At 39.8% G+C, this 17568-nt stretch overlaps 1 protein-coding gene across 21 annotated transcripts in view; it reads left to right on the top strand.

The window, feature by feature from the left end:
- The window catches only part of SLC9A9 (solute carrier family 9 member A9), a 683127-nt gene that overhangs the window by 143497 nt on the left and 522062 nt on the right, over positions 1-17568 (top strand). For 20 of the 21 annotated variants that reach the window (XM_082461227.1, XM_082461222.1, XM_082461225.1 and 17 more), the window contains one exon: positions 15113-15315. In XM_082461227.1, coding sequence (XP_082317353.1) covers positions 15121-15315 — 195 coding nt within the window. In that variant the 5' untranslated portion in view covers positions 15113-15120. Of the gene's footprint in view, positions 1-8; positions 431-15112; positions 15316-17568 lie in introns of those variants that run through there. The other variant, XM_082461230.1, reaches the window with a different exon arrangement.

Below are 17568 nucleotides of genomic sequence, written 5' to 3'. Positions count from 1 at the left end.
ACTGTTGGATTGATGTGAAACTTGTTGCTTGGGCGTAATTAGAGACTTGTGTGCTCAGATCAAAGTACCGAAACTGGAGAAAACGTGCTGATTGAAATGTCATTAGCTTGATGAAAGGTGCTGCAGCATAATGAATGCTCATCTCTATCCAGATGAGCTGCCAAAATTTGCCTTGTCACAAGAGTAAATGTCACAGTCATGTTCTCACGCGGCACATAATGCGAGTCTGTTGACAGATGCAGGTCCATTGTCATGTGGGGAGACAAACAGGGCTAGCTGTTTGTTTTTGTAATGATAGATATTGGGAAGTCACAGAGAGCAGCCTTCTTTCACTGGAGGGGCTGATGAGTCCTAGAAATAACATCACTTAAACATGTATTGAGTAAATCCTCTTACATCAACTAGTTTCAAGAAGAAAACTTGAAGAAACGTATGTATTCCACCCCTACTATTGGAGTAATTTTGTTCAAATTGATTTTAATTATATGAGCATGTTTTATTTTCTTATAATACACAAGTTTCTTTATGCAGTGCTCTTCATTTCTTAGCCCGATTTCATAATTTCTAGTTTATAATTATTGTTATTGTTAGTATGATTTACTATGTACCTTCTTTTTTGGAGGGAGGGACAAGGTGTGGAAAAGAATTTAACCTTTTAAACTCCCAAGGTATTGCTCTTTCTGTGCAACTTACCACATCATTCCTTTCAGAAAGCTTAATAAAATGTGACAGAGATTATCCAGTCTGTACTCGCATGTTTTAAAGTAAAGTGTAAGACACTGGTAGTTTTAAAACTGATCTGATTTATGAAATAGTTTGCTTTACCACTCTTAGCCTGATAATGGATAGGAACTTTGAACACAATGGAAACAGCTGAGGCATTGTTATAAGTCCTAGTAAAGAATATACTTTTATATTTCACTTCCCTTATTTTGGAAGTCCTAAAGCCTTTTATACCCCTGAGGTTCAAGGAACAGGATCAGTGCACATTTTATATGCTAACCATATGATGTCCTGATGATAACAAAGTACAGTCATGATTTGAGACCATAAGAAATCGGATGCCTTAACTGGATCCCACTGTGAGATACTTGAGCTAGAAGGCAGAAGTTTTAGGCTAAGCAGTGTAATTTCTTTCAGGAAGCTGATGTGCTGGTCCATTCAGAGCACAGTTAAGTTCCTTTCCATTGAGGGACTTAAAACACATAACAAAACTCTCATTTGAGGGAAAAAACTTACAATCAGGTTAAAGAGAAATAGTCAAAGAGAAGGGAAGTGACACCACCAGATGTAAAGCCCTTGGCGCCAGTCACTGCCCTTCTCCACCATCAGTGGACCAGGCTTTCTACTGACTCTTCTAATAAATAATCAAAGAGGATATAGGATGTAATCTGAGAAGCCAGAAACAATGTAATTCTTGGCATTAAATTAAAGGGCTATATATAGTTTAGCAAAACAACACTGGTTTTAAAATTATAAACCTTTATTAGAGGGAAAGATTTCTTCATAGCCCTGAATTTGATTGAACTATGACTCATTTACCAATTTCAGCTTATCTATGATGGAGATACTGTTTTGTAAAACTTTTGATTAAATTTTGGTGACCTATTAAAATTCAGACATACTTTGTACTCACAACACATAAATGTAACTTTTACTTTTTAACATGAAAATTCCCAGATTAACTTTAATCCTTAAAAACTGCATGAAATACTTTTAAGTTGTGGTTGAAGTCATAAAATATTAGCACATTTACTGTATAGCACAGGGAACTATATTCAATATCTTGTAATAAACTATACTGGAAAAGAATTTTTAAAAGATTTGGTTTTATATATACATATATATGTGTGTGTGTGTATGTATATATATGTAAAACCGAATCACTTTGCTGTACACCTGAAACTAATGCAATATTGTAAATCTACAATACTTCAATAAAGAAGAAAAAAAAAATTAGCACATTGAGCAATAGTTGAGATAGCGTTTCTCTAAATTTCTATTCTTAAGGCAGTTTAAGCTTAAGGTTTGTGTGGGATTAAGTTGAGTTGTCTGATTTCTGTCCTTCTTTTATAAATTTTTTATATGGGAGTTATTGAAAGCAAGTTCTGAAACACTGCAATGTCTAAGGATTATAAAAATTATGGAGACATCCATATATACGTATAACTATCCCATTACTAGAATTTTTAGTATCCTTGAGTTATCTTGAACTGTATAAATCAGTGAAAAGACTTTTATTTTAGTGTTGTTTAGTTTTTTTTTATTGGCATAGAATTATAATTGTTGGAATTTAAGGAGATCTTAAAGGTTATTTTCTCTAGCCACCTCATTATACAGAGGAAGAAACTAAATCTCAAAGAAGTGAACTTCCCCCAAACTGAATAGCCACTCATGGCGGCGTCCATGTGATTTTACTCATCCACATGTCTAATAAGGTTCATGTTCATCTCAAAAGAGTTCTCACTGATAATCTCTGAAAATAGTCCATATGGATAGCACTGGTAACATCTCATATTTCTTCTTCAGGGATGATCTAAATGTTATGTCTAAAATATTTATTAGGGACTTTCTGTCAGTGATGTAATAAAATCGTCTGAAATGACAACAGAGAAATAAGATGGGACATTCAGATAAACCTTTTTTTGTTGTTTTATTGGAGTATAATTGCTTTACAATGTTGTGTTAGTTTCTGCTGTACAACGAAGTGAATCAGCTATATGTATACGTATATCCCCTCCCTCTTGGACCTCCCTCCCACCTCCCCCCAACCCACTCATCTAGGTCACCACAGAGCACCGAGCTGAGCTCCCTGCGCTATACAGCAGGTTCCCACTAGCATGGTGAGGGGAAGGGAGATGCCAAGTGAATGAATCTCCCAGTAGCTATAACTGAATTTGAAATTCATATATTGGGAAGGAGTCAGAGATTGTAAGTCCAGCATCCTCATCTCACAGGTAAGGAAATGAAGACTTAGAGATATGAAGGTCATGTAATTAGCCACCAAGCTGGGCTATCTATCTATCTCTATTAAGAGATGCTGAAGATATTTTAAAATAAATAAATTCTTTCAATGATTGTCGTAGAGAGAAGATGTATCTGTGAGATCCAGATGCATCCTCATATTGTTTATGCTTTCAAGATTAGTCAGATAGATTCTCTTTTCCAGAAAGTCCAAAAGAATGAAATTTCAGAGTAAGACCAAATAAAGGCCTTCATCACCAGAGGATGGAAGCCGTGGCTCTTGCGAGAGTTCTGCCAGGGGCCTGGTGATAATCAGTGGGGAAGAAAAGAAACAAAACTATGGTTCACGTTGAACTTTTAAAAGTTTTTTTTTATCTTAAAGGAGATGAACACTTGAAAGTAAACTGTACTTCAGTCATCTCCATCTTACAGACAGATATGCTTGTAATGAAACACCTTCTAAAATTGCTTGGTCCTGTACCTGACGCTTATCAATGAATTTGACTAACAGTTCCCCTACTGGACTGACTACTGCTCTTACTCTCATCAACTATTTGTATAACATTTCATTTTCCTCTGTATCAGAACCATAAATATTTTTCTAAGGCACTGGATTTCCTGTTTCAGCCCAGCCAGCCTTTTGCCTTTCTGTCACTATTCTGCCGATATGTGTCAGTTATCCTTTAGAAGACACACTAGATGTTGATGCATTTTATCTGTATATGGGGAAATCCAATTAAAAAATTTTAGGGAGCGGGGTCTTAGGAAATGAGCAATTAAATAAAAGTGAGGAGAAAAGTGATCAAACAGAACATTTAACTGCTCTTTTATAGTTATTGTTATAGGAACAATTTCCAAGTTGTTAACCTTATATGAAGTATTGTAGAGGCCAAGAAAATCATGGGTGGTGTTTGGTTTGACTCTGGAGTTCATTGGAGATAATTCTGATACTCCAGATACAAATAATCTATCTTTCTTGGTATCAAGCGTCCTAGGATGCTTTTAAAAATTAGTGGCAGCATTTTAACAATATTTTTGCTTCACCAGGAACAGTGGTTGGTAATTGTGTCTCATGACATTCTACAGCTCTCATTATTTCAAAATCAAAGGATTAGAATCCATAACTGGCTTAAAGTATAAGCCATGATGATATTCATTTAAATTGGACTAAAAGCTTAAGAGAGTATTAATGGTCAAAATATTGACTGGCAACAGATGGTGCACTTAAGCGCTGCTCGCTTAGGGCCCTGTATCCATTGCTCTTTGTTCGTAAAAGAAAAATTGCTCCTTGTTCCCTGATAGCATTAACAATTCCATTACACATCACTGGGAGCTCCCTTACTTTGTAGGATATTCATAATGCCATGCATTTGAGGATTGGGATCTGAGTTTAGGGACAAAACAATTTAAATACCTTAGAATTCTACCTTTGATTTCACAGCCTTAAAATATAAGGGACAGTCTTCAAATACAAGGGGAAATCTTGCTCACTGTTTAGTGGGCTGAAGAGAAATTTTAAGCCACAAAGTTTAGATTTTGAATTCATTAAACTATATCATATTAACGTATTAAACTATGTCTGATCCTCTAAGAATATATTTAGCAGTTTAGTAAGGCCAATTGAGTTCACTCAACAGCCTGTTTTTCAAGATTTAAAGAAAACATAGTTACATAGTCAAGCACTAAGGTTTTAAAAGCTATTTTTCTTAAAAAATCATAAGGCATTAATTTTATCCTAACACTGCTTGGAGGTTCCTCAGGATAAAATTGGGTTGGTGGACATGGTGTGGCTCTCCCCTACTGATGCCTTTTACTCTGCTTCAGTCCAGCCCTGCCTCCTTGACTGCCAGGCCCATAAGAGATGTTGACTGCCACTTCACACCCTTCTCCCTGCCTGGAAGGCCCTTCTGAGGCTTTTTACTTATTCAAATGTAGCATGCTTTATGGAGAAAGCATTGGATGCTCTCTTGGGGATTTGGGTTTTTAAATCCTTATGATTTTCTTTTTTTTCAGTAGCTAGATGCATTACTTTGGGCAAGTGATTTAATCTCTAGCCCTAGTTTTCTTATCTACAAAATGAGGAAGAAATGAAATAGATTTCACTAACCTTCCTTCCAGCTGCAAAAGTCCTTCAAAATTCAGGCCAAGACTGACATTAGCCATCAGGCAACTCTCAGCCGCTGCAACTCAAACCAATAGCTTTTTTTCCCAGAACGCTACCAGCCTATAATGACATCCGAGTCTTTCTCCCAGATGGGATTTTAATTAGTGTTATTTTACCATTCTTAGTTCTTCCAGTCCTGCTCTGATTTTATACGGAATGCTCAGTAAATCCTGTTGAATTCCTGTTAGAAAGGCAAAGAGAGAAAGTTATACCATCAGAACAGTGAGGTCTGGCTGTGGATTTGGAGATCTGTGGATGCATGTCATATGAAAACCAGAGTGGCTCTGGTTTAATTTGAAGGGATCTGCAGGAAAGGTAATTAGGGTTAAGAACCTAATGAATTAAACTTGCTTTCCCTCTTGGGGGAAAAAAGTTGGTTTTAAGAAGTTTCGGAGATCAGGGCAAGGTTTTCCATGCTGTAAAGTGTTAGCCAAAGAAAGTTTGAAAAAGTGGAAAAAATCAAAGACGTATTGCTCTGTGTAGGTTTTTAAAAGTTGATTTTAAGAAAATAACCTCCTATATATTCTGCTGTGCTTCTGAATCACTAAGGAGCTACAGAGGAAGGCCGTAGAGCAAACTACTGTGTTGCCTCAAAAGATCCCATCTCAGATGCTAAAGGCTAATGAGTGTGCACATCAAGAAAATGAATTTTTGATTTAAACTGTTTATGGAGATATTATATATAGTCTAAGTGGTTAGGCAAGTGGGAACATGATAAACTAATATTTGTTAAATATTTATGATGTCAAAGTAACATAATAAAAATAACAATATAACAATAACAATAATGAAAATAGCTAACACAAATAGCATTTACAGTGTGAATTATGCTGTCATAAGCACTTTACATATATTAACTCATTTAATCCTCACAACAACCATTCTTTATGTGGGGAAACTGAGGCACCAAAAATTAAGTAACCTGCTTAAGGTCACACATGTACTAGATACCTAAGCTGGGTCTCATACCTTGGCAGTTCGGCTCCATAATGCCACTGGGTATCACAAACATGGGTGTGTTTGTGTGTGCATGTGTGTGTTGCACGGGGGAGGTATTGTCATTTTTATGTTACAGATGATGAAACCAACACTCAGAGACATAAAGTGACTTCCTGGTAACCACCAGGGCTGAACTTCAAACCCATGATCGTAAAACCCATATTCTTTCACCTGTGTCACACATTTAGCCCTAGAAGCATTGCTGTTACTTAATAAATGTCTATTTTGTGCCAGGTGATAGTACTTTAGAAAGTTTATAAAAGAAAGACAGAGATTGAAAGATCTAACTACATACTAACCCTCATGGCTAATCATCACCATATCCATGCAGAATAGGCCTGAGGATCTTCAGTTTGTACACAAGGAAACAGAAACTCAAAAAATTTACAACTATGGCCAAGGCTGCCCACAATAATTGGGAGAAACACCATTTTTGGAAGCTGGTGCTCTCAAATTCTGGCCACAGTTGTCCTCTCATCAAAGTCTGCTGTTGGTATTTAGCTCTCCCAGGAAGTCAGGAGTGAGGAGAGGTTGGGAAAGGGAGGTGGGTCGTTAAGTTTTCTTTTTACCTTGAGGCCTCAGAAACATTATACTGTCCATAGCAAAAAGCCCAGCATGGGAAAGACAGTGGGAGCAATATTGTGAAAGCACATCCATGCCAAGCAGCTGGGTTGAAATGTCCCAGTGAGAGTGATGGGGCTGACCCGGAAACACCTGCCCCAGCATCAGAGAAGGCGGTGTTGCAAGGCCACAGTGATTCTGGTTTTAAATGCCTGTGGTTGTCAGAATGGGTGGGGAAGGAACTGCAAATGCCTTATTCATGTGGAGTATGCAAAACTAGGCTTTCATCTAATCTTAGTTTAATGGAATTAAATTTTTGGAAGAGACTGAAGATAAAATTACTTATACCTCTGGGCTCTCCAAGCGTGACGAAACCTGTGTGCATGAACCTGAGGTGACATGGATTTTGATGGAGTTCTGTGACTGTGACGGCAGTCGTATTGGTAGAAACTGCTGCCTTACAAGACAGTGCTTCTCACAGTAGGGTTCCAGAAGCAGCAGCAGCAGCAGCAGCACCTGAAAACTTGTTAGAAATGGATATATGTGGCCCCCAACCCAGCCTTATTAAGTCAAAAACTTGGAGTCCAGCAAAGCAGCGTTTTAATGAAACTTCCAGAGGTTTCTGATGCACTAAAGTCTGAGAACTACTCCACTAGGATACTGAAACATGCAGTTTCTAGTTTTGTCTCCTTTCTTTTCTCCTGTCTTTTTTCTTTCTCACTTCATTACCCTGCTGTGATGAAGACAGAGTTTGGGAGACAATCTCCATGTATTGGAGAGTCCCTTCCTCTATCACTATCTAGAATACTTTGTGACATTTCCACCTCTGGTTTGAGAAAATATAGATTATTCTGTGTAAACATTATAAAAGAAATCATTTTGTTTTAGTCAGTATTTATCTAGTTAGATATCTCTATATTTCTTTTGTAAACTTCCTAAGATGATTTCAAGGAACGGTATTAGCTACATATAAGCTGTGGCTGAGATAGTTTCTAGAGAAAAGTTACCTATAGTGCTATGTTAGGAATCCCGGAGTGCTGTGAAATGTGTGTGTTTGTGTGTGTTGTGTGCACGAGTGTGTGCATGTGTGTGTTGTCTGGTATGCACCAAGGATGGATGTGCACATCGGGCAGCCTACCATGGTGGAAGATCTCATGGTTGGGACTCTGTCATTTCGCATGACTCTTAACCTGTGAGAAGATAGAACTTTGAATGGATGAAGCATCCCAAGGTGGAACAGCTTCATGGACCACTTTCCACCTTGGAATATCATGGGATACTCTTGCGGGCAGATGCCCCGCAAGACAGACCTGTTCTGAAATCTTTATGGGATACTTTTCTTCAGCAAAGCAAGTTGATAGTGAGCCAGCACAAAGCAATAAATTATGTCCCTTTTAACAACACCCACACTTTCCTTTAGTCCTTTGAATTTAGAAGGTTGGTGGGAGGGCAGAGAGAGAACAAAAGCCCTAAATAGCCAGAAGGCATTGTGTATTTTTACTTTTGGTTCTATCCCTGACTAATCTCAGTGTAAAACTAAACTGCTAAAGGAAAATGTTAGGGAATGCATTTAGCATTTGAAACTCAAACCCATATCATCCCCTCTAAATCAGTGTTCTGACAAAGGCTTTGATAAGATGGTAGAGGTGGATAAATATCAAGTAAACAGTTAAAAATTGTAGCCATAACACGTAATGTCTAATATTTGTGAATACTATCTTACAGTTAAATGGTGTCCACTGATTTGGCTTCCTTAGAATATTTATCACACCCTTTCCTTCTTCATTTCCACATTTGGATCCCTAGTTCATATTTTTTTAATCTGAGTGACTGAAATAACATCTTAGATTCCCTGCCTTAAAGAGTCTCCCACTATAAAAAGTCTTAAGAGTGGTAAAGAACACTCTTCCTTGGCTTTATTTTATTCCTGTCATCTTGAAATTCCTCTACTCAAATTCCTTTGCTAAATTATTTTTCACATAAATAGACACTATTTCTGATGTTAACTTCCTCTCCACGTTCCCACTGTATCTCAATTCTCTTTTCTCTCTTCGGATAATTTTCTCCAAACGCTCTTTCCTCTGCCCCGAAACAGAACAAATCTGCCTCTCCAAAAGGAACTCACTCTGTTCTTCCTCAGGATCTTCTTGGCAACCATCTCTCCCTCTTGAGCACCCTCTTTTTCTCAGCTGCACGGGGGTCCTTGATCTCAGGTGCCCTAGTGGGCCACCCAAACTGCTCGATGTTCCCGATTAGCACCCCACTTACTGATTTCCATGTGCTTCTCCCTATAAAGTCCACGCCCTCTTCTCTCCCTTGCAAATCCTGTGCATCCTTAAGGAGCTCCTCTGCGAAGCCTTCCTTAACACTTTAGGGGGTGGAGTTAGTTGATCTCTCCTTTAGGGTTCTTTGGGACTTTGTACATTCACTTGTTAAAAAAAAAAACTGTATCTGTTAGGATGTGTTCAACTGCTAGTCACAGGAACCCTAACTCAAACAGACTTAAGCAGTATGGCAATTAATTATCTCCCATAACTAGAAGTCTAGAGAAGAGTAGTCTTCAGGGCTGGCTGATTCAGCAACTGCTATTGTTTTCAAGGATGCAGGTTTTTTTTCATTTTCTCTGCTCTGCCATTCCCAGTGCTGACTTCAGTGCCAGGCTGGGAGCAAGGTGGGCATGGCAGTTCCTGGTGTCCTGACCAGGCACAATAATAGCCTGAGGAAGAAGAGAGCTCATCTCTCCTCTGCCCCTCTTTTAGGATGTCAAAACTTTTCTTAGAAGCCTCCTAGCAAGCTTCTCTTCACATTTTATTGACAGGAATAGAGTTACATGCCTTCTAGTACCAATTATCAGCAAGGGGAATAGAAACACCCTTGGACCTGAGAGAGAGGTCAACTTACCCTGAGCACATGTGAGGAGGGATGGTTAGCCAAACAAATCAGGGTTTTGTTGGGAAAAAGAGGGGATAGATGCTGAGTTGCCAATCAGCAGTGTCTGATACCCTTATTAAGTTGAAATATCATATTACGTAGCTTAAGGATTTATCTTGTTTTTTCAGTAAGAGACAATACCTCATTTATTTAGATTATTCTTGGTAGCCACTCCGTGCATAGAGAGTGAAAGAACTACAAAACTCAGTTCTTCAATCTTCATGTATTAACTACATTTTCTTGAGGCTCCTAAATTCTCTCCAATGTCATGTGGCATTTAAATATACCTGTGTGATAGTCTGATTAGACGCATGTGTATAGTTGGGCTTGTTGCTTTGTGTGACTCCTACAGGAAGAGAATCCGAAAGGAGCCCGCTGGAGTGTGCCATGTGGCGTGGCAGTGTGTGTGATAGTGTGTGAACACAATCATTGGTCTGAACATAGACAAAGAGATTTCAACATGTTGTGTTTTAAAAACCATCCTGTTATCCATTTCATTACATATAAATATGATCATTATATCTAAAAGTAAATCCCCATCTATATTCCTCTGAGAAAATTCTCTTTAGGATAACATTTCAGCATCATGTAGAATGACTAAATAAGATGCAGGGGAACCGGTTATGAAATGCAGGCTTAATATAAGAAGACACTTAGGAAACCCTTGTACCTTATTCTCACTGGAAATCAGGATCACAGGATTGGGCAGAAGGAAGAGGCCTGGTAGGATTAAAATATTTTAATATTTTATGATCAGGGCCATATTTTATTCATTTTTATAATTCCCACAAGTCCTAGAGCAATGCCTTCCATGTCTGTAGCATGAAAGGAGAAGGAGGGAGGAAGGGAGTGGGGTGTTCTCATATTTTCAATGTGGAGAATGGAGAGCCAGTCCAGAAAGCGGAGGCTCATATTTCTAAATGGTTCGCATTCTGAGTGCTCGTGAGGCTCTTTCCTCCTTCCTTCCTCCGTCCCTCCTTTCCTCTCCCACAGACATCACCATGTCAACTGTATGTCAGGCATCTGCTGTGAGAGTTGTATTGCAAGCTCTGTAAGGACAGGGACATCACAACATTTGGCATGATGCTCCTTACATGTGACATTTTAAAATGTCACTGACTAACTACATAAACTCAGAGGATCCTTTTCTTCTTGAATCCAAGGGAGTTTGTGGACTTGGAGAAAGTTGAGTTATAACTGCCTAAAGTGTTTGGCTTTTCTAGAGAAAAGAAGAGATGAAGAATAGCACAGCTTCTGCCCTAAGCAGTCTCATTATCCAGTAGGGGTGACAAAGCCAAAGTCCACAGAGCAGTGCTGAACGATATATATCTTTATATAAAATGGGGCCAAAAAGGGTGTGGTGCAAACTATAAGTACTCAAAGATTAGGGAACTTAGTGAGTACAGGCTGCATCAGAGCACAGGTCCCCCAGCTGGGACTTGAGATGGACTTTGTAGGATTGTGAGGACCTTAGGGATGCGGTCTGTTGTCCAAGATCTGTCCTGGGGGTCTGTGTGCTTCTGGGGCAAGGTCAGCGTTCACTAGAAAGCAAGTTCCCACTACTGTCACCCTAGTTGCCCAGATGCTCAAACTTGTAGACCCAGGGGATGCATCTGGACTAGAGTTTCTGCTTGGAGAAGGTAATGCCACCAGCCGGCCAAGTGACAGAGCTCAGCAAAGTGTCATGCTGGTGAGGATACAACCTGGGGTCAGGGCTATGCACACATGTGTTGGTGGTATTGCTTTGCTGCGACAGGCTGCCTCCTTTTCTCCCCGGGCAGGTAGGGTTGTGGTTCATGGCTTACCAAAGAGAGTACTGGTTTGTGTCCATAAGTCATGGTAAACAGTCCCCTCTTTTCTTCTTCTGTGTAAAAGTGGTTGATGCTCTCTTTACCCTGTATCTTTGTGGGAGTATAGAAATAACCCCTTTTCATTAGCATTTTCTTCCTACTAGCAATCCTACTTTATCTGTCACCTGCTCTCATGCAATACTGGTCTGGAGCGTGTTAACTCAACATTCTACGTTTGTGTCAGCATACAGCTAAAGCTCTGAGTGGCTGTCAAAAGCATTATGAGGCTCTAGGAGTAGGTGTCTGGCCTCCAACATTAAGGATTTTCTCGTTGCTGCTACTGCACACAAATGGGTGGATACATTTGTTAACCGAGTGCATGGTGAGGCTGCAGCTTCCCCACTGGCCCTCGTACTGTGCCAAGATGTTGATTCCTCTCAACCCTTGGGATTGGGGAGAAGGAGGGCCAGGGCCTTCTGTCTAGTGTGTTAATTTGGGTCCTCCAAGAAGCAGATGCTGGAGAGAGATTAGCTGTGCAAAAGGTTTATTGGGGGAAAATTCCTTTGAGGAAAAATGGGGAGGGAGACTGCGGATGCTGGGCCAGCTATCAGGTCTTGGAGCAGCCCAACCAACCCCTGTGGAGAGAGGGAAGGAGGGGAGGCTGCGTAGGAAAAGGTTTAAGCTGCGGTGCAATTCTAAGAAAGGTTGGGCAGAGCTGATGCAGAGTCTGAGCCATGGTGACCCTTCAGAGGAGTCCCATCTCCCTGTCTTAGTGCCCCTGCTGCGATCAGTCATTGGCTGGCTTCAGCATGACTGCAGTGAATTCCAGACCATCGGTCAGACTACACACTTCTCATAGTGGGAGATCTATCTGCAAGGTGCATTTGCATGGCTATTACATCTGGTCACCTCTGGCAGCGAGCAGCTTACTCCACTTACTCCAGTGTGCCGCCTCTCGAAGGCTGGAACCAGAGATGGTACAGAGGGCCAGGCACCGCCATTTAGCTTTTGAGGCATTGTATGAATTTAACCACAGAAACCCAGGTACTAAGCACTTGTTATTATGACAAATACTTGTTTCCCCTGCTTGAGAAAAAACGGTGGACACTTCGTGTTTACTTCTTGTTACTGCACTGAAAGCATATTGCAAAAATAAGCGGCTCACGGCTCACCCTTTGGGAATTTCAGATATTATCAATACAGGTTCTCTCCATTCAAGCCCTATGCATGTAGTACCTTGTTTCCCTTCTTTATATTCTACTTAGCAGAAAACAGAGGTCATAGTATCATTCATGGTAATTGCCAAGTAACTTTTAGAAAACGAATCCTTCCTAGGATTCCACCAGAGTGTTGGAAAAGTGATGTTCTTACGCAGGCACCCTAAACCATGTGCAGTGTATGTGGTGTGTCTTCCCTTCTCTGTCCTGACTAGTTTTATTGTAGTCATTTGACACTGCACATGGAAGGCTGCCCACTGTTCTGTGATGGGTCAAGTGCTCATGGTGGTTACATACCCATCACTTATTTTTTCTTGCTGGCAAAGGTTAAGATAAAATATTTCTCACTATTATGGGGGAGTGGGCCAAATACTGAAGCAGAAACAAGTAAGGTAAAAATATTTTTGACAGAAATCTGCTTTCATTCTCACCTATTACTCTAGTTCTCTACATTACTGCCAAAGTGATAGATCTTATATGAAAATCTGACTGTTTTACTGTCCTGCCTAAAATCTTTCAATAGTTCTGTATTACCATTGGGTTAAAAATAAAAACTTCTTAGCATGACAGAGGAGTCTCTTTATGACCTGGCCCCTGTGGTCTAGAGGTTTTCTCTCTCTTTGCCTCTGTCTCTGTCTCTCTGTCTCTCCACCTATTCTCTTCTTACTCCACTGCTGATTCCCTAAATCCATCAGATTTCTTAAATTCCTCTGTATTTATACATTTTATTATTAGGTTATCCTAGTGACTTAACACAGAACCACTCACATTTCAGTGACTACACAAGTGAAGTTAACTTTTCACTCAAGTAACAGTCCAGTGCAGGTTTTCCAGGTTGGTGGATGGCTTTCCCCCACCTGGTGTCTCAGGGACGCAGACTTCTTCAGTGTGGTGACTCTACCTATAGGGCCTTTGTTTCCGCCCCATCCATCTGATAAATGGGGAAAGAGAAGGGGGAAAACTCACCTACTTCTTCAGTGCTCTGGCACACATCACTTTTGCTTATATTCCATCGGTGAGAACCCAACCAAATGCCAGAGAGCTGGAAACACAACCTCTGGCCAAGCAGCCACTTCCTGACAACTATTCTACACGTCGGCAAACAAAATTCCTAGGGAACGTTTATCTGTCTCTGCCGTTACTCACGTGCTGCCACCCACATGTGCAGCCTGGATCCCAGCTCATTCCCTGATTCAGGTCATCTGGACAAATCTTATGTGACCTTTTAAGATTCATCTAAAGCTGTGCATCATTCAGAGAGCTTTGGAGTGTCTCCTCTCTATACTCGTATAACACAGGGTACTTACCAGCTGTCATAGCACATGTCACGTTGTATTATAATTGTTTGCTTATGGGTCTTCATTTTACAAACTTCAGCTCCTGTAGGACTGGGACTGTAGTTTTATTTTAAGTCTATAAATGTCTGAAACAAAATATGCACCCAACAAATGTTTTATTGAATAAATGAAAGGCCATTAGATGACTAGATTTACAAAAGAGTGGTAAAACCTCCAACCTTTGATGTTTTAAAGAGTGAACTGTGGATTTATCCTAAAACAAATACATCAATCCTAATTTTAAATTGAGGAATGTGTGGACCTCTAAAGTTTCTTTGTGATTTTGTTAATAAATCCACAATATTAAGAGAGTTCACATTTATCAGATTACCATGAGCATCCTCACAGAGTTTGTAAACTCAAAAGTCAAGGATTGCCACTTGAGTTCAACTCTTTGCTAAGGGAATATTGTATCATTAGAATGCGTTTGGCTGCAGGTAAGCAGAAACTTGATTTTACATTGTTTGAAAAATTAGAAAATGTATTATGCCACATAACAGGAAGTCTAGAATTAGGGTAGCTCCAGGATAGGTTGATCCAGGGCTCAGTGAAGCCATCCAGGACCTGGGTTCTGTCTATATCTCAGTCCAGCCATCCTCAGTATATTGACTGTGTCCTTGGACTGTATCCCCTCAAGGTCACAAGATACCTGCCAGCAAAAAGTAGAGAAACATATTGCCTTGATCATGTCCTGAGGGAGAGAATAAGAACACTTGTCCCCTAACCACAGTATATAAGTGCAACCTTTTAGTCTGATGGGGCTGTCTCAGATATGTGCTGATCTGTGGACCAGAAACTTTCTCCAGGGGAATTCCATCTCCTGACTGATTAGATTGCTCAGTATCTCTCATGGAGCCAAGGTTTTCTTGAGCACTTGGATGGATAGAAGAGGTGGGTAGCTCTTCTCTCCAAAATCTGTGTGTCCATTAGGAAGGAAAAAAGGAGAAGTATTAACAGTGTCCATCGCAAATATTTTAACAATACAGTCTGTTGAGCTGGTATCTATGGAAGAGTAAACAATTTTCTAAACCAGGCAACGACCCTTTCTTCTGCCACCTATACAAGTTACAAATCATATATTTGAAAGCATCTAGTAATGAACATTTTAGATTACATTTCTCCAGTGCAATTATTTATTCTTTATTTTAGGCCTTGTAATGGGATTAATTTTACGATATGCTACAGCACCAACTGATATTGAAAGTGGAACTGTGTATGATTGTGGAAAACTGGTCTTCAGCCCTTCAACTCTGCTGATTAATATCACTGACCAAGTTTATGAATATAAATACAAGAGAGAAATAAGCCGGCACAACATCAATCCTCATCAAGGCAACGCTATACTTGAAAAGGTAAGGCTCCTCCCTCTCTGGTCACATATTTTTGTTTTCCAGTATAAATAATTGCATCATATATGAGCCACCATAAATAATGCATCCATACACCTACATACGCCCTTTTCCAACACCACACTAATGGGGCGATTTAGCTAAGTGGTTAATGCCTTGATATACTCTGATTGTAAGCTCAGTTGTCTGTATTTTTTTTCTAGAAGTTGCAAAAAATAATGCTTTTTATTATAACTGTTTTGCAAGCCACAGTTACATAAGGTACAAAGATAATAGTAATTAAGCTGACTCTGCCTTTCATGTTACTTGATTCAAGTTTTCACATTTTTTTTTTTTTTTAATTTTTGGTTGCGTTGGGTTTTTCTTTTTTTTTAAATTTTTGGTTGCATTGGTTGCTGCACATGGGCTTCCTCTAGTTGCGGTGAGCGGGGGCTACTCTTTGTTGTGGTGCGCGGGCTTCTCCTTGCAGGGGCTTCTCTTGTTGCAGAGCATGGGCTCTAGGCACGCAGACTTCAGTAGTTGTGGCACACGGGCTCAGTAGTTGCGGTGCTTGGGCTCAGTAGTTGGGCTCAGTCGTTGTAGCTCCCAGGCTCTCAAGCACAGGCTCAGTAGTTGTGGCGCATGGGCTTAGTTGCTCCATGGCATGTGGGATCTTCCCAGACCAAGGATGGAACCTGTGTCCCCTGCACTGGCAGGCGGATTCTTAACCGCTGCACCACGAGGGAAGTCCCACGTGTGTGTTTTAAGTGTTGTTGTATATATTACCAGCTGGCTATGCAGTTTAAATCTCCCTTAAGTCAAAAGGAAAATGGAGGAGAATAAAAAAATTTTCACTTGCAAGCCTTGATCTAGAATGGCTGACTTTTAGCTGCCCACACAAAACACTGGCCACTTGGCTGTTTTATACACTGACACACAGTCAATCTCAAGAGATCTTGACTCCATCAGTTTAGTTAGGGAATCTTAGATTGAAAAAAGAAGATTGTGAAGTTACTCATCTTTTAAAAATGTTTTTATTATTGCAAATGCGTGAATTGCTTCAGTTATTAGAAGGGAAACTTTCTTCTGCTCTCAGGACTCTGGGTCAGAAAACAGGTGAGGTTACCTTCTGTGGTGTCTTGTGTGCGGATCAGTCTTTGGAATAAGTGAATTTGTGTTTAACAACACAAGTACATGCTAAGAATCAGGATCTTATGAGATTTATTCTAGATCATTTTGTGTTAGAGCCGAGAACTTCCTTGCTGTTATGGAAGTGCACTTTATCAATTTTATCCCATATAAATTTAGTTTTCTTTTAAAATACACATTTTTTTTTCCATTTCGAGAGATTTGAGACAGGAGGGGAGATACACTAGCACATTCTAGATTAACTTCCTCCTAGCACTTGGTGAGGGCTCAGGAAAGTCAAACTGATTATAATACTAGCCTAAATCAGACTTAGTAAAGTGAAGTGAAGCACAAAAAAGCAAATTAAATAATGTATTTCTGAAGTAAATAGGAGCAACTTCTAGATCTGCTATTTTGGATGATCTCTTCCATGAGATCTTTCTATTTACATGAATAATAGAAAACTATCTATCTTGAAATAATTTTTTAAAGTGACCTTGTTAGCAGCATAATTTAAACACTGTCTTCAGTTTTACTTTGCTTAGTATCGGAACATAAATTATTTCCCTCCTCACTCTCTTACCTATTTTATCTGCATTTCTAAGCAGCACTATTTCTCCAAACAGGTTGACCACCACCCCCCGCCCCAAAGATGCTGATAATTATCTCTGGTTTTTTTATAGCAACTTGTTCTCTAACAGGATAGCCTACAAACACCTGATCAGAAAATTTGTTACTGTGTTGTTGACCTATTGATTTTTTTTATCAGCAGCCAAACTCCAGTGTTTGCTTTTGAAAAATTAAGGCAAGAGATGGAGAAAATGTCTAAGTTTCTGGGGCCTTCTTGTTTTTTCCGTTGGGTGGATTATGAGTTCTGCACATGAAATGTTTCATTGACCTTGAATGCTCAAGTATTTTATAGACCAACTTCTAAATTGTGTGACGTATTGACTCACAATTAGCATTTGTTCCTCGTGGCATCCCAGGTTGGCAATCGGCAGCTCAGTACCCAGGGTAAATCCCCCAGCTCCTTGCTGGTGGAGAAAGGGGCATCCACTGGTACAGTTACCATATTAGACAACTTTAAGTGGAAAAGATCTTTTTTATAAAAGGCCAGAGTATATCTTAACACACATTTGTTGCTTAAGT

This window comes from Balaenoptera physalus, assembly GCF_965194825.1.
Source record: "Balaenoptera physalus genome assembly, chromosome: 4".
Taxonomy (NCBI): domain Eukaryota; kingdom Metazoa; phylum Chordata; class Mammalia; order Artiodactyla; family Balaenopteridae; genus Balaenoptera; species Balaenoptera physalus.
This window is presented reverse-complemented; position numbering and strand designations above follow the sequence as displayed.